Raw genomic sequence first — 27,458 nt, 5'->3', positions numbered from 1 at the left:
GAGAAAGAAACCTGACAGATCTTCCCATCTTAGTGCTGTCCAATGGTGTGTGTTTCTATTGCCACCACACAGATCCACCCATACACATGTGAACCTCAGTTGTCACTTAAATAATATATTTTTATGTTTAAATATTTTACAGTATCTATGTTTTTAAAATTCCACCAGCTCAGCTGTATGTACTAATGGTGTCCGTGGACCATGGTTCTTACCAAACCTAACTGCTTACTCCTTATTACCTATTTTGTGTCACTGTTACATTTGTTTTATATAATTTTAATTTTTATTTGCAAGCCACTTTGTGATAGCGTAATGAACCTAAACATGAGTTTTGTTTGTTTTAAATGGGTTTTGTATCAGGAGTTAGAGAACATTCTCTTCGTATAATGTAGTAAGTAGAGCTAACAGTTATATTCACAAGTTTGTCATTACTGTACTTTTTAAATGTAGTAAGAGGTGGTAATTTGTGAGGATAATTTGTTGTTTATTGTTTAGAGTTGGGATTTTTGGGTAGAATAAAGTTGTGCCTATATATATATATATATCTTATATCTATATATATATATGATGTTAGTTAAGACTTTAAATCCTTTCCTAGATTTCTTGAAAAAAACAACAGACTCACTTACTACAGAATATTGCACATTAATTTAATTGATTTCATCAAGCAAAGAGGATTTTGTGATATTGGGACTACAATCGTTTATAGATTATGTGAAGATAAGTCCCCTTGAGCTCAGCGGGTTTATTTCATACTAGATACGTATGGATTGCACTCTAAAAGATTCAGCTGCAAACTTTTTATCAGTTAAATAATAAGTTAGTAGAATGAGACATTTTGCTTCACATCTTAGCCTGCCTGTTGATGTATTCCCCCTCTACCCACTACATAGTACTTTATTCATTCTCCCTCTCCCCATCCCCACATTTATGTGAGGCAATTCCCATGTATTAGCTTCTGGTATATCTACCGACCCTGCACAAGATCCAGTATATTACTAACAATTGGCAATTTAAGAAATATTATTAGGATTCTCTTGTGAGTTTTTACAGACTTAAGGCCAGTTCTGAATGCTCTCTCCTAACCGCAGGTGCTGGTTTACAGGGAGCTTCATTAATTCTGGCCTTTGAGTATGAAAACATCTGGTGCTTGGTTGAAAGAAGGGATTTTCTCCAGTTTCTGCTTTTGGTAAGCAGCAGCTCAGGAGGATTCACTTTTCTCGTCTCTATAAACTTGAGACATTGGAAAAGTATGACATGTGGCATGGCAGTGTATGAAAGCAGTCACCAGATTGCCAGTGAAGCTCCTCTTATGTTATGGTATAACTTCCTTAAGGCATAGAGGAACATCTGGCATATATCATTTGAGCAAGGAGGTATACTCACTGCATTTTGATGGGATGTATACTATCTTTCCCCCCTCCCAGTGGAGCTCAGAAGAAACTCTTCCTGCCTCAAGCCCTTTCACATGACACAGAGCTTTATCACACTAGCGAGATCCCGTGGGAAACGGGAGTTAAACACAATTTAAATTAAATTCGAATTTAAACAAAACTTGTAAATGTTGGGAGTTTATCACACCAAATTGCTTCCAAATGAAACAACATGAACTTAAACCGCAGTTAAAGCGGAGAAAACTGGCCGTTTTTACTTTCGGAACATTCCAGTAAAAAGCTGCCAGTTTTTTCCACTTTAGCTGCGGTTTAACTTTGTGTTATTTCACGTTAACTGCAACATCGTGTGATAAACTTCAGGCATTTCCAGGTTTTCTTTGTGTTAATAGCGTTATTCCCATTTTCCCATGGATCTTGCTGTGTGGAAGTCCAGTGAAAGCACTGATTTCACTTTAGCAAAGTGGCTGCATGCTTTGCAATTATAGTTTGGTGAACACTATGAAGTTTATTGCACTTCCTTAGAATGGCACCTGAGCATTCTTAAAGGAACCGTTCTGAGGAGGTGGCGGGGAATGCTGTATATCACACAGCAGAACACCGCCGCCACCACCGAATGTTCCCTTCTGTTCTGGGAGCGTTCCATTCCGTTCTAGAGGGCCATTTTCAAGACGTAGAAAGCGTTCCCAAAAATCGCCCTGGGGAACGCTCCCAGAACAGAAGGGGAACACTTGGTGGTGGCAATGGCGGCGTTCTCGCTGTGTGATATACAGCATTCCGCCGCCTCCCCTCTCCAGAATGGTCCTTTAAGAACGCTCAAGGCCGTTATAAGTAAGTGCGTAAACTCTATACGCTTTGTCTCAAAATTCTAAATACTCCTCCCTAAACTGCAAATCCTGTGGTGGTGGTGGCAGTGGTGGTGGTTTCTTACCTCCCTCTCCCATGTACTGAGGTGGGAAAGAGCAACAGATTAAAATACAACACATAACACCAGGAAAAAACACAAAGGTAAAAAGGTAAAGGTTTCCCCTTGAACGAATATCTAGTCGTAACCAACTGGGCGGCAGTGCTCATCCCATTACTGGGAGCCAGTAGTGTCCGAAGACAATTTCAGTGGTCCTGTGCCACTATGACTGAACCGAATGCTGTTACCTTCCCAATGAGGGTACCTATTTACCTACTTGCATTTGCATGCTTTCAAACTGTTAGGTTGGCAGAAGCTGGGACTAGTGATGGGAGCTCCCTCCCATCATGTGGCACGTTACTTGAACTGCCATCTTTGACCTCGCAATTGTCAGAATTGACATCTTAATCACTAAGCACCACCTTATATCACATCATATAGCATCATATCATATAAACATATATATCACTGCGTCATATAACACATAACATCAGTTTAAAAGAAACATTGAAATCAATAAATTAGAACAATCAGTCTTAGTTTTAAATCATTATTTAAGTTCATACATTAAAAATCGGCTGGATAGGCTGCTGGAAGAGCATGGTCTTTATACTGTTTTAAATTATGACAGCATATTCAGCTGGTGAATCCCTTCCAGTAGGTTATTCCACAGTTTAGGGGCAGCTGAGAAAACATCCTCTAGCTGATGATTGTTAACCTAGTCCTGTCTGACTGAGTATATGTCCCTGTCCGGGAAAGCAGCCAAAGGGCTGATAAGGCAGCTAGTTCTCAACAAAACCCCCTCCCCGCACAGCAAAGTCAGTGTAAGCTACACAGTCCTGGAGATTCACAGTAGTTCTACCAAAAGGGATTCCAAGAGATTGTCAGACGGTCCGAGGTTCAGGGTAACCGATAGGCAGGTCGAAAAGCAGTCCAAGGTCAGGTTTCCGGGTAGTCAAGCAAGAAGCCAAGGAGCCAGAGACAGAGTCTTTCCTCTAAAGAGTCAGATATCCACTGGCAAAGAACCACACATGCTCCAGGTTCTTAGAAGGCAAGGAGCCGGCCTTCAGCTGTGTCTGATTACGAACACGCTTCTGATAAAGCCTCTGAGATCTTCGAAGGCCCTCTCTTTTCTGCTCGACGCTCCTTGAAGGTAGGCACACTGCCCAGATCCTCCTCCATGTCCACAGCCTCAGCACCAGGCAAACTGACTGGTGAACCTCTGGAGGGGCCCACAGATCTGCTCCGGCAGAACTAGGGCCAGCCTCTGGCTCCTCCATTACCGGTTCAAGCCCCAGGGCTCTGGCTCCTCCATTACAGGTTCAGGTCCCAGGGGCTCTAGCTCATCCTCTGAGTCCTACAAGCTGTCCTCCAGCTGGGCATGACAGTCCCCAGAGGTCCTGAGTGTATGGGTGGATTTACCATGGAATCCTCCACACTTCTCAGCACCACATCTCAAATGAATTGATTTTGTGAAGTTGAAGGCTTTCATGGCTGGCATCCATGGTTTTTGTGAGTTTTTTCAGGTGTGGCCATGTTATCGAAGAGTTTCTTCCTGATGTTTCGCCAGCATCTGGCTGGCATCTTCAGAGAATGCTTGCCTGGAAAAAGTTGGGTATATATATACTGTGTGACGCTGGGAATAGAGGAGTTATTTGCATGTGTATTGTTTCGTTGCTGATGGCAGGCCTCAGCTGGGAGGCTAATGCAAAGAGGATTAGTGTTGCTATTGGTGTCATTATCTGCTGGGAAACCTGTGACTCTGAAGGTTTCCCGCTTGCATTTGCTGAGTTCTCATTTTGCTATCTTTAGGACTGGGAGCCAATTTTGTTCACTTTAAGGGTTTCTTCCTTCCAGTTGAAATATCCAGATGTTTGTGGATTTCAATGGCTTCCCTTTGCATCCTGACATGGTAGTGGTTGGCATGGTCCAGAATTTCAGTGTTTCAAACAGTATTTTATGCCCAGGATGGTTTGTTGCATGTTCTGCCAGAAAAATCAGCAGTTTTAGATATATACAGTTTAATAAAAAATAATAATAAAAAACTTTATTTATATACGCTTTTCCAATGATCAAAGCGGTGTACAACAAGATATAGGTTCATAGAGGTTAAAAATATAAAATCCACAAATCTCAATATACATAAAAACACACAGCCAAAAATCTTTCAGTCATGATGTGCAAGTCTATCAAGAATAGTGGCTACAGAGAGTCAGACGTATATGCCCGTCGGAATAAATGTGTCTTCAGAGCCTTTTAAGGCATCCAAGTGGAGGCAAGCTCAGATTTCATCAGGAAGATTATTCCAGAGAGTAGGTGCTTCGTCGTGTATGACCTCTTGTGAGTTGCTGACAACCTCACTCTCGGACATTCTAATAAAATTTCCCTGATGTTCTGAGAGTGCGGGGCAGTTATGTGGAAGAAGGCGCTCCTTCAGTAGCTCGGGCCCAAGCCATGTAGGGCTTATATGTAATAACACACTTTGTATTGGGCCCGGAAGCTAATGGGCGCCAGTGAAGAGATTTCAGTACCGGGGTTTTATGGTCTGCCCTAGATGTTCCAGCGACCCGCCTGGCTGCTGCATTTTTGCACTAACTGAGCTTCCGGCCTGGTACAAAGGTAGCCCCATGTAGAGCGCATTACGAAAATCTAACCGAGAGGTTACCAGTGCGTGTACTACCGTTTCAATGTCCTTTTGGTCCAAACAGGGACGCAGCTGGTGTATCAGCTGAAGCTGGTACCAAGCCTCTTGGCCATCGCATCCACCTGGGATGAGAGTTGTAGGGATGAGTCCAGAGTACTCCCAAACGCGAACTTTGTCCTTTAGGAGGAGATAACCCCATCTAGGACCGGATGACAAATTTCCCTGCCTGGACTTTGGGGTACCTATCACGAGTACCTCTGTTTTCTCCAGATTCAGCCTGAGTCTGTTTTCCCTCATCCACCCCATTACCGCTCCAGGCAGGCATCCAAAGGAGAGATGCCATCCTTAGTCACTGTATCAGTCGGAGACATGGAGAGTAGATCTGGGTGTCATCAGCGTACTGATAACACCGAGCCCCATGTCTCCGGAGATCTCTCCCAGCCTTTCATGTAAATGTTAAACAGCATGGGGGTAAATTGGCCATGTTTAGACATAAAGGAAGGGTAGTCATAGTTACCAAGCGAATGCAACACACGCATACATAATAGGTCTTCATGTGAATAATTTTTAGTGTTTCACTCTCTGCAGTGCTAGAAATTTAGACTAAAAAAAATCATTGAGGTACAGAATTCTTATTGGAGGGCAGTGTACTCATTCTGCCTTCCCCAGTAGCTGCTACTCCGGCAGAAAGTCTTGCTTCCCATGGACATTATTCTTATTCTATATTTTGGTAAAACAGTGGGGAAAAACAGAGATAAACAGAACAATTTCTGAGAATATTTCTGTTCTAGGATTGTGAATATTTGTTTGTTTGTTTGTTTGTTTTATCTGTATTCAGAGAAAGGTAATGCAAAGAACTTCTATTTCTTGCCTAAAGAAAGTTTTGAGATTAAGGGTTTTCATAAGTCAACAGTGACTTGAGGCACATGCACCGAAGAGGAATTGGCTCAGTTGTACCAGGAAATTTGCATGCAGCACTTTTAATGTTCTTTGCAATCTGCATTTTATATTCTGCCTGTTATATAAATGTATATAACTGAGAACTAGGCAACATGTGGCTCTCCAAAGTTGGTATATCATTAGCCCTAGCCAACCAGGTCAGTGGTGAAGCCGCATGGCAGTAGTAATTCACTGACATCTGTAGGTGACCCTGTTATCAACTTTCCATGTACAGAATTAAAAAGGTTTAAAGAAACTCCCTATATTAATGTCCCCTGAACTAAATGTATGTGGACATTTGGCATTATTAGTAGGCTTCATTCTGTTAAAAAATTAATGATGTTTCAAATTGCTTCAACAGAATAATTGCCTCAAAGTTCGTGTTGATAGAAAAGTGAACCACTGATTTATAATTCCATTTATAAGAAATGTCCCTGCTAAAAAGTTCTGAAGAACCTTAATGAAATGGCATTACCTGCTGCAACAAGCACTTAGTTAATAAAGGTTCACAAATTTGTCTGTGGAGAAAAGTTAACCATTTCTCTGTTGTTTGCCAGCATCATTTCTAGATAATGTCTTCCATCCCAGGAAGAATTCAGCATGAGCACTGACAAAGATAAAAAGGTTGCCTGTGGAGACTGACAGTTTCTTGATCACTTATGCTATACATTTATTCTTAATAAATGAGACACTCATAGATGACTGATACATACCAGGGGTCTTTCAGACTACATAATTATAGCACTAAGATTCCACTTTAACTACCCTGGCTGCATCTTAGGTTACCTGGGGTTTGTAGTTTGGTGAAGCACTAGAACACTCTGGCTAAGAATACTTAATACTCTGTAAACTGTAATTTTACAGGATTGCATAGAACAGAGCCATGGAAGTTAAATTATAATGTATTACTTGTAGTGGAAAGGACCACAGATTTTAACAATGATTTAATAGTGCCTGTTCTGGGACCGACTTGAACTGCACAACAATGTGATTTCAACACCCTCAGTCTACTCAGCCCTTAGATTGAGAGGGCAAGTCTCTGTACATGATGTACCGTATGGCCAAGAGCTTACTGGACTAATATCAATCCTACAGTTAAGCCTAAGTTTTTTGAGTTCATTGGAGCATCCTGAATCATTATTTATATGAAGAGCAATCCTATGACAACTTGGGAGGAACTGCCACTTCTTGCAAGGCTTACACTTGACAAGCAAACATTGAGGTAATCAGTCATCTTTTTCTCCACCTCTATTTATCCCTCTTTTGCCCTTGCTCTAATACTATTCCAATTGCTAGAGCGAACCACAATCAGTGGGTGTTAGCTTTATTGTTGTTATGTGCTGTCAAGTCATCTTTAATGTACAATGGCCGTATGAATGAGGGGCCCCAATAGGCCCTGTTATTAATGCCTGGCTCAAGTCTTGCAAATTCAGAACTGTGGCTCTTGATTATGTCAATCAATTTTTAATATGGCATTCCCCTTTTTTTTTTCCTACCACCATCTATTTACCAAATTTTCTTGTCTTTTCCTGTAGTAATTTGTCTCATATGTTCAGAGTACAATACCTATAGTTTGGTCTTAGAGTTCAGGCTTTATTTGCTCTCAGACTTTTTGTTTTTTGTTTTAATCTGTCTGTTGTTGTCTTTTCAACACCCAATAACACTTCAGCACCTAATTTCAAATGAGTTGACTTTTTCCTGTCAGCTTTTTTCACAGTTGAACTTTATATGTATCTTTACCCATGAGGATCTTATTTAGTTCCTTCACAGCCACCCTCCAAGTCTTGATCATATACTGATTTCTTTATTACAGTTCTCGTTTTGATTGATGATGGATCCAAAGTATAGAGACTCTTTGACAATGTCCATCTCCTCATCTTTACTTTGAAGTAGACTAAATCTTCTGTGGTCATTTTTGTCATCTTAATATTCAGCTGTAACCCTGCTTTTTCACTTTCTTCCTTAACTTTGATCTGTATTCATTCCAAGTCTTTGCTGTTTTCTGCTGGTTCTATGGTGTCATCTGCATATCTTGAATGATGTTCTTCTTCAGTGTTCATACCTACATCCTTTGAATCTAGTCCCACTTTCTGAATGATAATTTTTGGGTCTAAATTAAATAAATAGAGTGATAAAATACACCTTTGTCTGATACCTTTGCCCATTTGAAATCATTCTGTTTCTTCATACTCTGTCCTGGCACTGTCTTAGGTTATGCAACAGAACAATAAAATGTGTTGACTTACTTGAGTTACTATTATGTTGAGTTACTATTCAGCAACTGATACAATGGGTCTACTCTAGCTGAAATTAGGAATAGGATTCAGTCCAACAGTTACAGCAGTACCAGGAGGTTAGTAGTTTCCCCTATTTAGGAATATGCCTAAGAACATGACAAGCTCCAGCAGTAGAACAACTGGTCCAGTTCCAGCCACAATTTGAAGTGTTATAAAGGCTGACATCAAAGATTTGAATGCATGATCATTGAAGGACTGTATTTTTCCATATGAATCTACCCAGGCTCTGAGACCTTAGCAAGAGGACCTTCTCTCAGTACCACCATTCTTTCTAGGCACACCTAGTGACACACCACATTCTTGGTGGAACTCCTTTCCAAGAGAGACTAGGATCCCCCCCTCTCTACTGCCTTTCTCCCAGCTGGCCAGGATTTCCCAACTTGGGATGCCCACACTCGCAGGGGGTATGGCAAAGAGTGGCTTGTGTCTTTGGGTGACGAGTTGTGAGTCGTCACTCATTTTTTTCCTGAATAAATTAGAATCTAATTGCTCAGTTTAGATTTGCATTTTATTCACTGAGTTAAAAGCTTATTTTTTAAAAGTTAGATTGTTCACCCATAGAACTGTATGTGGTTCAAAAATTAAAAATTAGACTTCTTCATCTTGAAATGTGATCCTGCTTTTGTAGAGGTTGTGATCATTAATCAGATGTGTGGGGCACAGAAAGGGTTGGAAATCACTGCAATAGGCAAAGACGTCTTATTCAGGTGAGCTTCGTTGTTGATGAAGAGGTTTTTAATCTTTATGCTCTATCTTTCTTCTTGCCCCACCTCAGTGGGTTTCTAAATTGCTTTGAACTGTTTTTCATTTGAGTTTTGTTTTATTATGTTAATCTCTTTACTTGTATTTTAATATTATACCTTTGTTCTTGAGAGCCAGTATGGTGTAGTGGTTTGAATGTTGGGTTATGACACCAGATATCAGGGTTTGATTCTCCACTCGGCTGTAAAAACCCACTGAGTGACCTTGGACAAGTCACACATTCTCAGCCCCATAAAACCCTGGGATACGGTCACCTTAAAGTGACTAGAAGTCAGAAATGACTTGAAGACACATGACAGAAGTAGCAGCAACAACAATTACAAAAACTTTGTTTTTAGTTGTTTTTAATTTTTTTTAATCATGTTGTGAGCTGCCTTGTGTTCCAGAATTGGGACAAAAGTAGGATATGAATAAACTAAATGTGGCAAGTCAAAGGGACAGTCCTCAGAGGAAGACCTCCCTCTTCACTTGTAGTCCCAGAAGATTCTCCCAAGAATCATAAACAGTACCCTTAGATTATTTATATCTTGCCTTTAAGAACATGTTCACCCAAGCTGGCTCACAAATGAAAGAGCAAAACAATAGTAACATGATAAAACACATAATCATTAAAAAATACCTCTATTTTTTGTAATCAATCTCAATTGAAAGTTATTTTTTTTTGGTAGGGTTTCTGGGCTATGTGGCCATGTTCTAAAAGAGTTTCTTCTTGACGTTTTGCCAGCATCTGTGGCTGGCATCTTTCTCTAAAGATGCCAGCCACAGATGCTGGTGAAATGTCAGGAAGAAACTCTTCTAGAACATGGCCATATAGCCCCAAAAATTATGGATGCTGGCCATGAAAGCCTTCAACTCCACATTGAAAGTTAATTGCAGCCATTTTCAAACCAGGTCTTAAGGGTGATGTAATGAAGGAATGAGATAGTGGGGGATCTCACTCAAAAGGGGAATGCATAATTATGGGAGCCACTACGGAAAGGTGTTATCAAGTCTGGAATTTTATAAAAATACCCCCAAAATCCCTATCCCAAAATGCATCTGTGGAGGTAATCAGGTGGCCCCTTTTCCCTGGCATCACTTGATCATAGAGGCCTCCAAGCAAGCTCTGCATCTATAGGGTGAAGTATGTCTCCTGATGACCCTAATGGAAAGGCGTTATGGGATCTGCCCCTGGCTGCCATGACCTGAAAGTGGAGAGACCACGTAGGCAGCAGCCTTACTTAGGAGTTGCAAACAGGAAAGATTCCTTCACACCTAGGAGACAGATTTATGACTGGGAGATGTTTCACAGACACAAGCCATTCCGGCAACAATAGTTTTCCCATGGCTGGGGATGCCTATGGATCAAGTGATGTGTAAATTTGGTTTACTTTGATGTAGGACAAGAGCCTCCACTGGCTACATGACTAGGAACCTATAAAAAGTCCAGTTTTTCATTTGTTCGAAGTTCCATGTTGGTGGCAGTCTGCTTCTCCTAGTTCCACGCACCCCTTTCCCATTTCCCTTCATCGTGTTGCTGCATCTACCTTGATTCCGAGGGAAACCATTGCAGGCAAGTATTTCCATTAGAAGGCCTTGTGTTCTCTTTCCATTTTTCCTCCCTTTCTTCTATTAGCCTTGAGTGATTGCATGAGTGAATGTATGTGTGTGAGTGTGTCCCCCTGTGCATCAATAAACTAGATTAAAATTCAAAGACTTTCCCTTTGTGTCAGTTCCTGGAAGTTCTGATCCCTTCGTAAACAGGCTGGGATTCGATCCGAGAGGGGTACTTGTAAGGAGCCCCATATTGGTGTGTAGAGCTAATTATTATTCCCCAAAATTTGAGCAGATATCCTTACAAAGGGTCTTGATCGTAGATTAGACTAGACAGCTGCTAGCAGATAAACTAAATTTCAAAAATTCCTCTACCTTAACCTCCCCTGATATGTAGTTGCCTAAGGCTAGGGGACTTAAATGTATTTTGCAAAGGGCAGATCTGAAAGAAATCCAATTGAAAACAGTGTTTTGGGCTCATTATTTTGGGGGTAATGTCTGTTTAATTTTTTTTCCTGAGGATACATGCATAAGCTCAAATCACAGTACTTGCAAAAAACAGCAATATACAGAATTGTATCTAATAAAATGGGGAATGGTCCACAGATGTTTATGCTGCAGTAAATGAATTTTTTTCAGGTATTACAAGACTGTTTGGAATAGCATTGCTTTTTCCTTCTAGCCTGGCAGGCTTTGCCATCAATTCCTATTTATGCACTCTATAATAAGGATGTTTATTCTTCCTAGGTTCCTATATACCAGAGGGTTTGATGATATCCTGCACATGGGACTATGTGACCTATTCCCCAGCAAACAGAAGCTATACCATGATGCTATGTTGCTGTGTGTTCTTTATCCCTCTCATCATCATCTTTCACTGCTATATATTTATGTTTCTGGCCATACGAACTACTGGCAGGTAAGCAGAGCACTGAAAAAATGCATTTTCTCCAAGATGGTTATTCTATTTGGTTATTCTGTTTTTACTTTTTATCTCAATGAGATGAGATAATTGCTAGCAAGAATGACATTTTTGTGGGCTTTTCCTGTCTTTTTATTGTTGTTCATTAGAAATGTTTTCTCATCATTTTGAAAGTTTTTTTAAATTAAAAAAGTGTTTATGGTTGAATAATAATTATTGTAGTCATTCAAGAGAATAAAGGTACAGAGTAAAATAGGTGATTTTCATCACTGAAACATTTTCTGGAGAAATTACATGGAAGAATTCAGCCTTTATAACACTAAGTTGGAAAATGGAAGATAATACTACATTTGTAAATGTCTGAAGTGGTATTTGCACTCACCTGCCCCATGGTGAGATTCATATTGGGAACCTCCCACCCCATGGTGAGATACACTCACAGTAAGGGCTGGGATACAAAACTTTGGACTTCAGAATTTACAGATAAATTACAAATGCAAAGGGGGGATGAGCTGTCCACCCCCCATCCCACACACAAAGCCACTATCATTGTAACTTAGAAGTTTATCAGTCGCCTTACCTTCCACCATGCTCCCATTGCATAAACATCACTGATCTACAATGGGTGAGATCGCGAATGGCGCTATTAAAGGGGAACACTTCCATTTTCATCATGGAAGCATTCTCGTAATTGTTTAAAACAGGGCCCTTTTTAAATAACAGATTAAATCATTATTAAAAAGGGGCCCTTTTCCTAACAATTACGAGAATGTTTCCATCATGAAAATGGAAGCGTTCCCCTTTAATAGCATCATCCGCGATCCCACCAGGAGGCTCCCGTCGCAGATCGGTGACATTTACGTGACGGGAACATGGCGGAAGGTAAGGCATCTGATAAACTCCTTTGTCATAGAGGAAAAACACACATCCAAATGCCTATTTTCTCTTTTGATAAACTGTCATCCTAGTTTACACCACTGTAAATTGATTGCTAGTAATGATAGTCCCATACTAAGTGCAGAGCCATAGCCAGATTTTCTACGATCCATGGTGGACCTTTCCAATGCTTACAAGACTGAAGAGAGGAACAGGGAGTTATCCAAGCCTCCACTGGGAACTGGGCTGCAGATGAGATGGGTAGCAATATTGAAAGAAAGAAGCTGCTTGCCTTCAGTTCTATTACCCCTTTACACAGAGTCGAAGAGTTGGAACAAAGGACATTAACAGTGATTGCAGCCACCAGATCCCAAACCAAGCATTCAGACAGAACTATAAAAATTGAAAGGAGACAGGAGGCTGGAATTAGCCCCAGTGAAGGCATTTGCCCCACCAAGCAAAACATCAGGACTGTCTGAACAAATTATTACTCACTGAAACACTTCCTTCTCTTCTCAATTCTCTCTCTCTCTTCATCACAGGAATGTTCAGAAATTAGGATCAACCTATAACCGAAAATCCTCTGTCTCACATTCCATGAAGAGTGAATGGAAGCTGGCAAAAATTGCCTTTGTGGCAATTGTGGTGTTTGTCCTGTCCTGGTCTCCATATGCTTGTGTTACTCTAATTGCATGGGCAGGGTAAGTGGTGAGGGAACCGTGAGATCATCCATTTCCCCAATTTGGGACCCAAAACAGTTTACAACAGATTTTAAAAAGTGTAATTAAGAAGTCACAAAATACAAAAGTTTAAAAGTGATTAAAATATTAAAAAATAAATGCCATTTAAAATCATAAACCAATAAAGACACAACAACACAAGAAAAATAATGAATAGAAAATATAGCACATTGTATAAAACCCCTCCCACTTAAATAGGCTTGTCAAAACAGAATGATCTTCATCTGTTTACAGAAAAAGAGTAGAAAAGATGCTAGTATAACCTTTCTGGAGAGGGAGCTCCAGAATCTAGGGCAGCCACTGAGAAGGCCATCTCCCATGTTCCTACCAGATTTACCTGTGAGGGTGATGAGACAGAAATAAGGACCCCTCCAGCAGATTTCTAATCAAGGACAGGTTCATAAAAGAGAATACAGTCTTTCAACCATGAACCATATTAGACTTTTTACGTCAAAACCAGCATTTTGAATTTTGCCTGGAATCCTTGGTTTGCTGTGTTTTTCTACAACTGTTTCCAACCAACCACCTCTATTATTGCCATGATTGTTGTCATCATCATCATTATCTTTCTCCTCCACTGTTTTCCAAAAACTGGGAATCAAGGCAGCTTACAAATTAAAATTAATACATTGAAGTTGTATCTAAGTTGTATTTAATTACAACATAGTTTAAAAAGGATCAACATTAAAATATTCTAATGGTGATCCCAGGTCCTTGCACTGTCAGTCAGAGGATATGTAGTTTATCTCATCTTTTCTTCTCAGCTTGTTTTTGTGTTTTGTTTTGTTTTTGTGCAAAGAAAAAGGGTGGAAGAAGGGTGGGGAACACAGAGGGGTAAAAACCCAAACTTTTCCAAGATCTGATCTAGAAGTACTCATTTACATATGTGAATAATGATGTATCAATAGCTGGGGTACTGAGATTCAAAAGCAGTACATTGTGAAAAATTATGAAATATCTACAAACATGTCCATAAAATGGAATATGTCATCCAGAATAGTTAAAGGCACTTAAAATATAAATTAGATCAGAAGCAGCATCTAATGAGAATTTTCAAATCTGGCCCTTGATACTGGATCCATTTCCCATTTCTGAAGGAACTGATGCTTCCTTAGAAATCCTCTTGTTTGATGTCAGAAAAATAGGAAATCTGATTCCTGTGCTCCATATGTTTATTACCATTTCACAAATCACATCCAAATAATTTTACCCTTAACTAATGATAGTTTCATAAAAATAATTTTCTGGTTTTTATTTCCAGATATGCCAGGACCTTAACTCCATATTCTAAGTCTGTGCCTGCTGTTATTGCCAAAGCGTCTGCAATCTACAATCCCATAATCTATGCAATCATTCACCCAAGATACAGGTACAGTGAACCTAGATTTAAGGCTTTGATTTTATGAGGATATGTGTGTGCTTTTAAGTCAATTTACTATAGAAAAAACCTTTACTTTAGTTGAATATTATTATGGTCATGTATTTTTATGGTCATGTATCGATTCAGTCTCTGCGATCAATAGGGATGGGCAAATCCCTTCTGCAAAATAATGTGCTCTACTGGATTTTGCTGCTTTAAATATATCATGGAATTTAGACGAGTTGCAGATTTCTGAGCAAAAATATTTTACTGGGATTACAAGCAGGAGGGGATCCTTTCCCAACATTGGGTTGCCCTAGACCTCCCAGTAAACTTTATCATACAGCAGTGATATATCATCAATTCTAGAATGTAAATATTCATTTACCTTGTTCTTGCATGCAAGAATGAATGATTTCATTCTTGTATGGGACCTTTTGCCCATTTTTAATGATTTTTCAAACATATGGACTTTTTTGTGAAAAATTCATTTCCATAAAATATACTGGTTAGAATCACAGAGTTGAAAGGGACCAAAAGTTTCACCTAGTCCAACCCATCACCATGCATGAACACACAGCTAGAGCACTCCTAAAAGAGGGCAAACCAACCTGCGTTTGCAGATCTTCCAAAGAAAAGTCCACCAACTCTGAGGCAGCCTATTCCACTGTCAAACACCTCTTACAGTTAAACTGTTCTTCCTAATGCTTAGGTAGAATCTCATTTCTTATTATTTGAACCAATTGGTTTGTGTTCTTGTCTTTGGAGCAGCAGAAAACAAGCCCACTTTCTGCCAATAATGTTGGTTTTGTGTAAAAAGATGGTTTTTGTTTTGTTTTGCAAACAAATTCTTCACAAAAAATGTTCTGAAGTCTGAAAAATCTTGTTCAGGTTGACAAGGCGGTTGCTTCCGAATAAGTGCAGGCTAAGTGTGAAACCTTTTGCTCCTGTTTGGTATGTTTTCTCTTTCAGTTCAATAACTATATCTGGATCAGCCAGTAAGAATACATTTGTAAAACAAGGGGTTCTCTCTGCTTTACTTAGAAGTACTTTTGAAAAAAATACCTTTCCTGCTTCTTATGCTTGATTCTTTAAAAATCCTTTACATATTAGTTGCCCAGTCCTGGGTCCCCAGATGTTGTTGGACTACAGTTCCCTGGTCATGCTGGATGGAGCTTCTGCGTGTTAAATGTCTTGCAACATTTGGGGACTCAAGTTAGGAAACCATTAGTTTAAAGCAAGGTGTTCCTCCTCTTGGATTTAAATGGAAAAGAAGTGGCTGTTTTGCTTGCTGAAGAGAATTTTAAAAAGAGATGCATACCAGCATGATAAGGGGGATGCTTAAGGCATTTGTCAAGAACCTGTCCCTTCCTGTGTAGATCAAAGAGGAAGATGGTGAGCAGTGAATAGATAATGCTTCAAAGTTCTGCATAGTTCATTCTTTGCCCTCACAATCAGAGACAACATTAATTATACAGAACATGCAAATGCACCCATATTTGCTTGATCTTCATAATATATAAGGAAGGTAGCAATTATTTACCTAAGAACAACAGGCAGAATTCACAATCACAGTTATGAATGTATTACCTAGAGTTATACACTCATCACTGCTTCGTATTCATGATTCCTTTATATTCCCAGGTTTATGCAATCATAAAAGTCGCCCAATCTTCACTTACTGGGCAGCAGCCATTGCGACAACAGAGGTCTGATCTCCTGTCCATTGGGACATAACAGACAGTTGTTCCAGTGCCCCTCCCATCAGCAATCTCCGGTGCAACGGGGAATTATGTCAGAAATCCTCCTTTTCACTGTCATACTGAAGATTACTCAAAGTCGGGGGGTGGATGAGAACATTAATCATCTACTTCCTGATAGACAGGAGAACAGACACCTGTTGATCTTAGCAGAGCTACCTAGTAATTGGAGATTGAGGGGAAAGGCTAGGGTACACTACTTGGCTATGTAACTAGTATAATTACATAGCTAAATGGGTGAAGGAGGAAGAGGTGGAGATGATATAAAATCTGTTTTTCTTAATCTATACAACAGTTTGCAGTGCCTAACTAATCAGACTAAGCTTTAATCTTGCTAGAAAAGGTTCACAATCTTCTAACCCTTGTTCTGTCTTCCTCTAGTACCCTGCAATAGCTAATACATATTTAGCTTTTCATAACCTTTTGGTTGGGCATATTTGCACAGGTGTCCTTGAAATGGTGAGCATCTGAATACATGATACTAAATTGACACTGAAAAGAGAGATCACAAACATCCATCAATAATGCCTGTAGGTCTGTGTCCCAAAATCATTGCTCTATGCCAGTTATATCTGAACATTATAAAAGCATTGCAGCACATTATAGTTGAAGGGAAGATAGGTTGTTTATCTACATGTTCTTACATAAATCATATTTCTAACAATTCTCTGTAGCTTTGACAAAGGCCTTGGTGAGCTAGGTGATGCCAGTTTTTCCTATTATGCACGCCATCATTGATTCTATTTAGTCTCAGATCTATTATTCTCAAAGTAGTGTTGAACACATTTCCTATTTACATCATGGTTTATCTCCAAGGCTAAGATGAAAACAAGCATGAAAGTTTAACATGGTATGGAAGAGAATATATTTCCCTTCAGGCAGAATGCTATGACAAATAACAGATTGTCCAATTCACTGTTCATTTCCTTTGGTCCTCTCTCTTGATTTTATTATTATGATTATTATTACAGCAATGGAAATGGGGGGAGGCTTTTCAGCAATTTTCAATTATTGTTCAAAGCATATTATGAAATTCAGACTGCTTTTATAACTTAGATGTTTTTATAATCTAGATTTCATAGGTCATTGAAAACAGAAGTTAAGTAACTGTTTTTGGAATCTAGATTTTTAAAATAAAATACTACTTTGTACTTTTTCTTGCCATCCATTTTATTAGAAAGAATAACTTCTGTGTTTATAGCAAGGTAGATTGGTACTAAGATATAATTTGTATAAGAGAGAGAAGAGAATAATTTTTCCACAAAGTTTTTCAGCAGCTATCATTTATGAATAGCAGAGTTTCACAACATGTCCACAATAGTTGGAGTAAAGCACACACAGCTCTGTTGTGGATTCTGGATGATACATAAATCACGGATTTTAGAAAAATAAATGCTGGCCTTTTTTCATTATTAAAAAAATGATTTGTGAGTTCACCACTAGATGGCAGCATAAACATTCAGTGTGATTTTTGGCTGTGTCAGCAATAGTTAACCATTTGTGGCTCATCTGGAAGACAATCCTAGAGAGCAATATAAATCTTGTATAATGAGTCTTGTGTGACAAATACAGAATGGAAGAATTCACGTAGCTCCATTTTTTTCCTCTTAGTTCCTTCAACATTGCAGTGTGAAGTAAAGCATGAGGAAGTTTGGGCATTTATCTCCTTCTCCTTCGGCCTCTGTTGCTTCAAATATTAAACCTATCACTCACTTCATTTATGAAAATGGCAAATATGTGCATAATTAACAAGGTGGACATGTGAACATCAGTGGTGCCTTAATAAATCTGGAAGTATAAGCCCCAAGACTATCGCAAGGAGAACTGAAAAGTGCCAGTGACTTGTATTGATGTACATTTTTTTAAATTTCCAATTTATACTAGTTTTGATCTATCAGCAGTTGATGTTTTCTAAATCTAAAGGGTTTTGTTCACTCATAACCAAGTCACCTCAAGATACTTTGGATTATAACAGTCCTAGTTCATACACATTGTTACTGGGAAAATCCATTTTTCCTCCAGCTATTGTGGGGTTTGCAACTAAAGTGTTAGTCAAAAAGTAACCTTTTTTTAAGCTCTGGAATTAGCCATATGGCACAGTGAAGCTTACCTCTTGGTTTTATATTCACTGATGTTCACGTGTCCACTGTTAAAGGAAACAGTAGGGTCTGGGTGGGGATGAGAGATGCTTGTCAATCAAAAGGCCCCAGGGCTTTGACTCAGAAAGCTCTGGGCCCTTTATACCACTGGTATATATTTATCAAAGAACCACAACCATGGAAGTATTTGTGATATCAGCTGCAATTTTTGAATTGGCTTTTGCAATAAATAAAATGAAGAGGTAAGCTTCATTGTGTCATATGGCTAATTCCAGAGCTTTAAAAAAGTTACATTTTGACTACAACTTCCATAATCTCTTAGTAAGCATGACCAGTGAAATGTTCAGGAAGTTGTAGTCCAAAAAGCTACAAGCTCTGGGTTGTTCTTATGGGATATATCAGTGGTGGTGAACCTATAGCATGTGTGCCAGAGGTGGCACTCAGAGCCCTCTCTGTGGCACACACACCATCATCCCAACACAGAGTTCACTAGAGTTTGTCACTAGAAAGCCAGAAGGACGCCGCACTTTGTGATAAATAAGTGGGTTTTGGGTTGCAGTTTGGGCACTCAGTCTCTGAAAGTTTCGCCATCATTGGAATATATGGTATTGGGTACATAAAAATAGGTATTTTCAAATACATCCTCAAATCTCTCTAGCCAGTATTTTGTTTTATATATGTTTTGAGTCACTGTTTATTGTTTCTCCTGCTTTACAGAAGAACCATTAGAAGTGCTGTTCCTTGCTTGAGATTTCTTATACGGATATCCAAAAGTGATCTTTCAACAAGTTCTATAAATGATTCGTCATTCCGGGCTTCTGTGTCCAGCCGTCACTCTTTCACTTCCAGGAACAAGAACAGTTGTATTTCCTCCATTTCTGCTGCTGAAGCAGTAAGCTTGATTTTCATAGAGGTGGGGTATTGGAATTATGTGGCCTACTAAAGGTTGCTGAAATGTAATTCCCATCAGCCCTATTCAGCATAGTAGTGATGAATCCCATTATCCATTCATGGTCTAGGGACTGCATCATATGCATCATTTCCCATAAAATATCTCCAATGTATACCCCTTCTTAATAAGATCAGAGCTTCTTTTCAAGATTCCAGTCATCCATTCTCTCCAGGAAGAGTGTTCTGCTGCTAGTTGTCTGCACTGTTCCATGTGCATATGTACTTATCTTGTGGAAGTACTGGGTTAGTCCTATATTGGGGTTGGGAACCAAATTAATAATAATTAAAAAAAACTTTATTTCTATACCGCTTTTCCATCTGATCAAAGCGGTTTACATAGTAATCATAAATAAACATACAATTCAATAAAATTTAAAATCTACATACATACAACAAGATAAAATCATCAATCTCAGAATCTATCAGTCAAATCCTAAAGTGAATTTCCATCGGGGAGTAACATTCTACAAAGAGTCAGGCAAGTATGCCAACCGCAATAAATGAGTCTTCAAGGCCTTCTTAAAGGCATCTGTTTCATACTCCTCAGTCCTGAACACAGAAATGAATCCCACTAACAAGCAAGCATTGGCACAAATTGGATTTTTATCTCTTGGCTTTCTTCAGAAGTCAAATGGTTTTAGCACACCAGCCTGGGGGGTGATGTGTGTCTGTTCCTTGTTTAAATCTATCTGTACTGAGAGAGCCAGCATGGTGGAGTAGTTCAAGTGGTAGGCTAAGACTGAGAGAGGTCAAGGTTCAGTTTCCCATCCAGCCATGGAGAGTTGAGTGACACTGGGCAGATCACACTCTCTCAGCTTCAGAGGAAGGCAATGGCAAACTGCTCAGAATAAATCAATAAAACTTTATGAAAGGGGCACCATATGTTAGAGTCAGCTTGAAGGCACGTAAAAACAACCAATTGTATGCTACATATAGAAACTAGTGCTGCTGTATATTTCTCTAATGTGAGGCAGGTTTAATTCTAAGACTACTATATTCAAGTGTCTAATAACAGACATACATTCAATTTGTTTAGGGCACAGTGAAAACATATAAAGTTATTTTGCAAAGTGTGAAGAAAGTGGATGGACAGCAAAAAAAAAAGAATGAAAAAAGTGAAAAGGACTTTTAGCATCCTTTATGATACTTTAGTCTTGGGCTGGGGGATGGAGCACCATTGAAGCTTAGTGTTGAAAAATTCCTTACAGTGCAAAGGGAAGTACTTCACATACACTATTTCACAGTTTAAATACGACATCTACTACCACAAGATTCAGGGACAGCTGCCAACTTGCACGGTTTTTAAAAGGGGATTAGACAAATTCATGGAGCATAAGTGAATAAATGTGTCATGATGACTATATGTTTTCCAACATGAGATACCTCATGCTGCCAAATACCACTTGCTAGAGAACAGCAGTGGGAGAATGCTGTTGACCTTATGTCCTGCTTATGGGTTCTCCACAGGCATCAGGTTGACCACTATGGGAATACAAGGAATTGGGGTTTGGTAGATCTCCGATCTGAACAACACAACTATTTTATCCAATGCTGATTAGTCACAAATAGACACTTTTATCACACTGTTTTGTGTAGTCTTTCCCCCCTTTCCCTTTGGCATTCAGTTGCCTGTCATGTACTTTTTAAAAGCCAATCTGTTATTGTTGCTTCCTTTTGGGAGGAAAGGTCCCATACAGACAGACCAAAATAAAACTGCTTTGGGTCACTTTGGAGGTATGCTGTTTAAATGATGCATGTGTCCTAAGAGTCCAGAAGCTGCACCAAAGCTGCACTCCAGTCCTTAGGACTGGATCATGGCTTTTGTGCAGCTTCCAGACTCTTAGTACGCACGCATTATTTAAACAGCATACCTCCAAAGTGACTTCATTTTGGCCTGTCTGTATGGGGCCAGAGTTGGCTTTGTGTTTTGTCAGAGCAACCGTTCATTCAGCCACAAAGCAACACAATTAGTTTCTGCTGGAAACAGTGCCTGGCCTTTACCAAATGACTGGTAAAATACCACAGTGAAACGTTATCAAGGAAGGAAAAAGGCCAGTGTGTAAAAATAGCTGCTACTTTAAGAACAGGATACATGGGAAAAAATGCATAAGGAGAATGCTACAGAAAAAGTTTGAAAAAAATGTTAAGCCTGTGGGTTAGTTCATACATAATGAATAGGCTTTTCAAATTGTCTTGCACTGGGAGGGAGAATTGCAGTTCTGCCCCAGGATGTTTCAATAGCTGTATACATGTTTGAGTGGAGGATGATCATGCAGATAACAGCAATCAAGACTTCTATATTCTAGAATCTAAAAAAAACAATTTGAGGCAAAATTATCTTCACTGTCTACTGATATAATAGGAATATAAAATAAAATGATGCACTTCTTTCTCTGTTTCAAAGAGACTAATATGCTGAGGATGTATATGCTGACACATTAGCACAGTTATGTTGGCCTAAAAAAGAATAGTCCCATGGAAAGGGATTTGAATTTCTTGCAAAGAGCACTAGACTTTATTTTCTCCACTGTAAATTGGCCTCTAATTTGCCATAGAACGGGGGGCTCTGAACTGTTTCTTGTGGGGTTGCTGCTTCACCTTACTTTTGCCTTAATCCAGCATTTGTTTGAGCTGTAACAGCTGGATGGCCATCTGTCGGGGATGCTTTGATTTGAAATTCCTGCATGGCAGGGGGTTGGACTGGATGGCCCTTGTGGTCTCTTCCAACTCTATTATTCTATGATTCTATGATTACTCTGATGCACAAAGCAATCTCCCTGTAAGAGTATCTTTCTTGATACTGTTAGTGAAGTGGGATGCTCTCAGCATTTCAATCCTTTGTATGCATAGCTTCAAGTCCCATTTAAACTAAATGGGCACACTTGTAAATCAGAAATGCATATATGCATGCAGGTTAGTAGGTGTCATACAATTATCCAGATGTTTTTAGGACTAAAACCATTGGCTATGCTGACTGGGGCTGTTAGAATTTGCAGTTCAACAGCATCTGGAGTGTTGTGATGTCTGCCCTGGTTACACGAAGAAGCACATACTGTAATAATCCCTGGCTATGTATTCTAGCAGGTATCATGCATGTCCCTGCACTGACCTGTTTAACTGTTGTTCTGTGCTGGTGCTACATTTCTGTGGTTTTTAAAGCAAATAGGAGTCATGTGAGTAATGGCAAGTGAGTGATGGCAAGGGGTTGCAGGACAGAATCACATGGCCTGATCTTTGCAGCCTAGGATAGCCTGCTGCCTTCATGTGTCTCACATTGCTAATCTGAATAGATTATCTAGATAAAATGAGTAGGATCCCCTTGAAGTGGACCTCAGGCAGAAAACCTAGTCAGTTGGGATGCTCAGCTATGATTATTCATCATATTGAGAACTGCTGAGAGATGCATAATTTTTCACTCCCAAAAAATTTATCCAAAGTAATTATTTTGGCCATTTTACGGGATGCTTCAAAAAACCAGAAGGGAAGTGAAAATAGGCACTTACCTGCTTTGTATCTGTCTTTCTATCATCTCACTCAAAAGCCTTTTCTAAATCAATAAACATCAGATTTTAAGGTGTGGAAAGCACTCTTAATGGTATTTCATTAATCCTTTTAAAACAGACTCCCTTTCAACACAATGGATAATGTTTAGTGGGCTTTAGCCATTTCTCATCCTTGCTTTTAGAATGCCAGTAAACAGATTGAGATCGAAATCTTATTTCCATGTATTTGGAAGTAAGCCTCTTTGAACTACGTGAACTTTGATTTTGAGTTGATACATATGATTGCACTGTTTTGTTTTTGTTGGTTTACTAGAATAGACCCATTGAACTAATGACCCATTAAATCAATCTTTATGTGCATCCCATTGAAAGTGTAATTTACATAGGAGCTGACTTAACATACACTAACTGATTCAGTGGGTTTGTGCTAGATGGGACTAGCTGTTGGATCTCAGCCACTGCTTCTGAGTCAAGCATGACATGTTCTGGCTATCAGGAGAAGAGCTATAGCTCAGGTTAGACATTTTAGATCCTCAGATAGCTGTTGCCAGTAGTCCAAACTGAGCTAAATGAACCAATGCTCTAACTCAGCAAAGGGCAGCTTCCTCTCTTTCTAACAATTAGCATTTGTGATAAGAGCCATTTTTTCCTTGTTTCTAGGGTGTTAAGAAATATGCAAAGATATAGCTATATTAATCTGTATCAGTGTGCAAAGTGATTTTTAGCACCTTTAAAACTAAATAAGAGAAAGAAGTTTGTAGTGTAAATTTTCATAGAAACCCAGGAAACCCAGTGTATGAAAGCTTATACTACAAATTTCTTTCTCTCAGACTCAAAGGTTCTACAAGATCCCTTTGCAGAAAGTCTGCAACTAAAAGCTAGATGAGCATGATTTTCTTGCAGCAAGTGGGGGACACAGCTTGCAAAGATATTTTTAGAAATAATTAATGTAATGACATGCTGAAGGCATCCATAACTGCAGTGCAAGAATGTTTGTCTGATGTTTAAGCCTTATCTTATCTCTATTTATTTATATATGGCCTCAATGTGCCATTATAGTTCTTCTCCTTAAAGGTAACTTTCTAGACTGCTGGCAGGGTGTTGTATTATAAAAACCCCTCCAAATCTCTGATTCTGTGTTTCCTTAGTTATTAGGGTCATGGTCACATGTTCAGTCTCAGTACAAAAACAGCTTTTATACAAACATTACTGTATTTTGATTGTTTAGTTTAACTAATGGCTCCATTCATTTTACTTTTACTTTTATTTATTAGACTTGGAGTGATGTAGAGCTTGATCCTGTGGAGTCAGGGCACAAGAAGCTGCAAGCCTACCGAAGTAATTCTTTTTCAGCAACAGCAGCAGCAGAAGAGAGTGGGTTGCTTCTCAAGGCCCATAGCTGCAGTGTTCCCACAGAACAAAAGGTTAAAAGAAGCATCAGTTTCTAACACTCCTTAGAATAAAGTGTGAAATCTTCCTTGATGTATGTCTTTATGATCACCATCGTCTGCTCCATTATAGATATGCATATGTTGTGTTGAAATTAGCTTATAGTAATCCATTTAAACCTGTTTTTGCCTTGTTCTGCCCAGAAGAAAAAGACAAATCTTATTGGAAAGGTAAATTGGCTCCTACTCAGTGCAACTCAGGTTGCAGTAGTGAAACATTTTCTCGCCTTATTTTCATCTTCACTATCTCAGTGGTTACATTACCTCCATCTGCTTCAATCCCACTTCAAAAACTGATGAAAATGGTGAGATCCATTTTTTAAAAAAATAAAAAATAAAATATCTTGTCTTTGAGGAGGAAGATGAGAAAGAAATCTCTGTTTCTCACTGACAGTGGGAGTCCTTGGCAGCTGCCACCATCATGAAAGTTAAGATGGTGAGTACTGAATGCATCCTTTGCTGATGCAGAAGAGGACTGATGGCCACCTGGTCACAGTTCAGTGTCATTATCAGAAAGCTTCTTTTTCACAATGTGGAAGCTTCAGGCAATGACATTAATGCATAGATATTCTATAAATCCAGTCAGGATAGTGTTTCAGTGAATGGTGCATAAAACCATTGATGGTGCATAAAACCACCTATAAACCTCCAGAACTCATCTCTTAGGGACTTTTCCCTAATTCAAAGACTGGAGATAATTGATACGTAAGACATGTGACAACTCAGGAAGAGTGTGTGATTCTTGCTGAAGAAGATTAAGCATGGAATGTTAATTTTCCCCTTCTGTCTTTCTCCTGTAGGTGGCTCTATCCTCTATCAGTCTAGAGGAACCACATGCACAATCCTTTGGAGGGAACATCTCAGAACTGCTGCTCTTAAGTAGTTCTTTGAAAACATCTTCTCTTCCGTTTGGCTTGAATAGTAGCAGCACAGGAGGAAGTACAGATACTTCTCAAGTGGAAGTTCAAGAAAGCCAAATAAATGGAAGCCTTGACTCTTTTACAAGCCCTAACCTTCCACAAATTGTTATAATTCCGACCTCAGAGACCACTCTATCTGAGGGGCAACGGGAACCAGAAAATGGACAAGAGGAAAATACAGATTTATTCTTTTCTCAAAGAAAGAATCACCTGTTGGATATAGGAAGGCCTAGTTCCTCTACTGAACTCCTTGAAGTAATTGAGAAGCTTCTGTCATAAATATAGAAGAGGGGGATTGTCTGATCTCTTGGCTGCTTCTTTGCATTAATATACCAAAAATAAACTAAAAGAGCTTTGTAGATTAAACAGAGAACTTTTTATATATTATTTTTTAAATGCAATCTTTAGTGCATTCCTGAATTTTATGCATTTTGTGGGAGTAAACTACAGTGATAGATGCTGAAGGCCTGAAGTATACATAGCTTAAGTAACAAGTGTTTGCCACTCAGACCACTAGTATCTCACAGCATATGTACCTGGAATAGATCTGTCAGTCTTTGATACCTTCATGAACACTGCCATTCAGGAATGCCAAACAAACATATACCCTGCCATATCTACAAATCTAGGATTAATTAATTCATGAAAGAAGTCTGGAAATGTACCTAGCTCCACATCTCTTGATGTACTGTTTCCAGTAGTTGATCCATTAAGCGTAGTCTGATAGATTTGCTGTCAGTAAGGAAAAGGACAAAACTGTATACAGGCAATATATAGTTCAGCACCTTGTAGGTCCATACATGTATTTAAAAATCACTGGTGAGTACCCAGCTTGTTGGGGCAATTGGCTTACACATTGTAAACTGCTTAGGTAGTGCTAGTTCACTAATAAGCTGTATAGAAATGTACTTGCTATTGGTGCTTAAACACTTCTTTTTTCTTTGGCAGAAGCTAAATAAAGAGATAAGGGAAAGTAAGACCATTGAGGAAAACTATTGCAGTCACCAGCTCCATAATTTCCCAATAGCATACTAACAGTAGCAGGGGGGAAATACCTCTGCTTGTGGTTAACAGTATGTGGCAATAGTAATGAATGGACTATTGATTTTTCACATTAGTCTTTATTCACTAATGACAATAAAATACTTAACTGTTATAACATAGTTGTCTCTATGGGGTTGATTCCACACTTTTCATGTTTCCCTTGGGAGGTTAAAAAACATTGTGTAAATGTTTTGTTGTAAGGGATCAAACTGTGACAACGGTCTCTCTATATTTCGTAGAAGAAGTTGCATCAAAATACTGCTGGCCTGCAAACAGTTAAAATTCTAAAACTTTAAAAACTGGAAGTAGGAATGGATGGACTATAGGATGATTTAAACTGGCTGTCTCTGAATAGGTTTAGAAATGGTATGGAGTGCAAGGTGAGGGAATTGCCACTTGAAATGAGAATTCTGCTAAATTCTGCTACTCCCAAATGAAATCTTATTTCACTCTCCATATTTCTAGCATGCCAGCTAAACATAAAGCTTCCATTGAGCATCTAGAAATGCAGGTTAGGTAGCCAAAGAAAAGTGCCACAAAGTCACCAAGGGAATGGAAACACAGCAAATATTCATTCTAGGTAAGAATGGTTTTCTGTGTCTCATTCTCTACAATGCTAGAAATTTGGGGACTGAAACAAAATTTCATTTGGGAGCATAGAATTCTTCTTTAGGAAGTGATGCCCCCATTTTTCCCCATCCAAGCTACATCTCTAGACAAGAATTCACAGAAGTACTGATCAATATACTAAACATATTTGAGAAAATTCTTGCAGAGAGTGCACAGCCATCACTTGCACTTCCCTATGGCCCTGACTATGGATGAGAAAATGACAATCTTCAGCATCTTAGATGAGTTATATCTTCTTCCCTCTCCTAATCAGGATTGATATGTGACAGTTATTCAGCTATGTTGCTTGAAATGCAATCATAGCAGTGCTTTCTCATATAGAAAAAGAGAAATACAGTCAGCAAATGTGTTCACTGAAAAAGCTCTCTTTGGGGGAAAATGTTAACATTCAGAAGAGGGGGAAAGAAGTGGCATGGAAGATCCATCTTTCCCAGCTTCTCATGAGTGAAGAGACCATGACATTGCTACACACCTACCTCTCTGGAACTGAGCAGTACTTGAAGTCAGCCCCTGTTTTACCTTGACTGATAGATTATTGCTATATTATGCATATCTCCACAGAAAGTAAGTGCTGCTGAATTGAATGGGAAACGTATGAATCTTAAGAAGCACTTGCACTAAACAATAATGCAAACATGTAGGTCATCTTTTAAAATAACAATACTTGTTTATCAGTCATAAACCAGCCACATGTGGATGGTATGGTTATTAAGGTATTCTGCTTTAACAAACCTT

General features: G+C 39.1%; 1 protein-coding gene across 1 annotated transcript in view; it reads left to right on the top strand.

Annotated features, from left to right (window-relative positions):
* LOC121931727 (melanopsin-like) overlaps positions 1-26,168 on the top strand; it is a 70,296-nt gene extending 44,128 nt beyond the window's left edge. The window contains exons 4-9 of the mRNA XM_042469707.1: positions 11,200-11,389; positions 12,811-12,969; positions 14,270-14,377; positions 18,945-19,119; positions 23,956-24,105; positions 24,930-26,168. Coding sequence (XP_042325641.1) covers positions 11,200-11,389; positions 12,811-12,969; positions 14,270-14,377; positions 18,945-19,119; positions 23,956-24,105; positions 24,930-25,328 — 1,181 coding nt within the window. The 3' untranslated portion in view covers positions 25,329-26,168. The remainder of the gene's footprint in view (positions 1-11,199; positions 11,390-12,810; positions 12,970-14,269; positions 14,378-18,944; positions 19,120-23,955; positions 24,106-24,929) is intronic.
* The last annotated feature ends 1,290 nt before the right edge of the window (positions 26,169-27,458 follow it).

The sequence above is a fragment of the Sceloporus undulatus genome, chromosome 5 (genome assembly GCF_019175285.1).
Source record: "Sceloporus undulatus isolate JIND9_A2432 ecotype Alabama chromosome 5, SceUnd_v1.1, whole genome shotgun sequence".
Lineage (NCBI taxonomy): Eukaryota > Metazoa > Chordata > Lepidosauria > Squamata > Phrynosomatidae > Sceloporus > Sceloporus undulatus.
The sequence above is the reverse complement of the archived record's forward strand: the minus strand, read 5'-3'. Positions and strand labels throughout refer to the sequence as shown.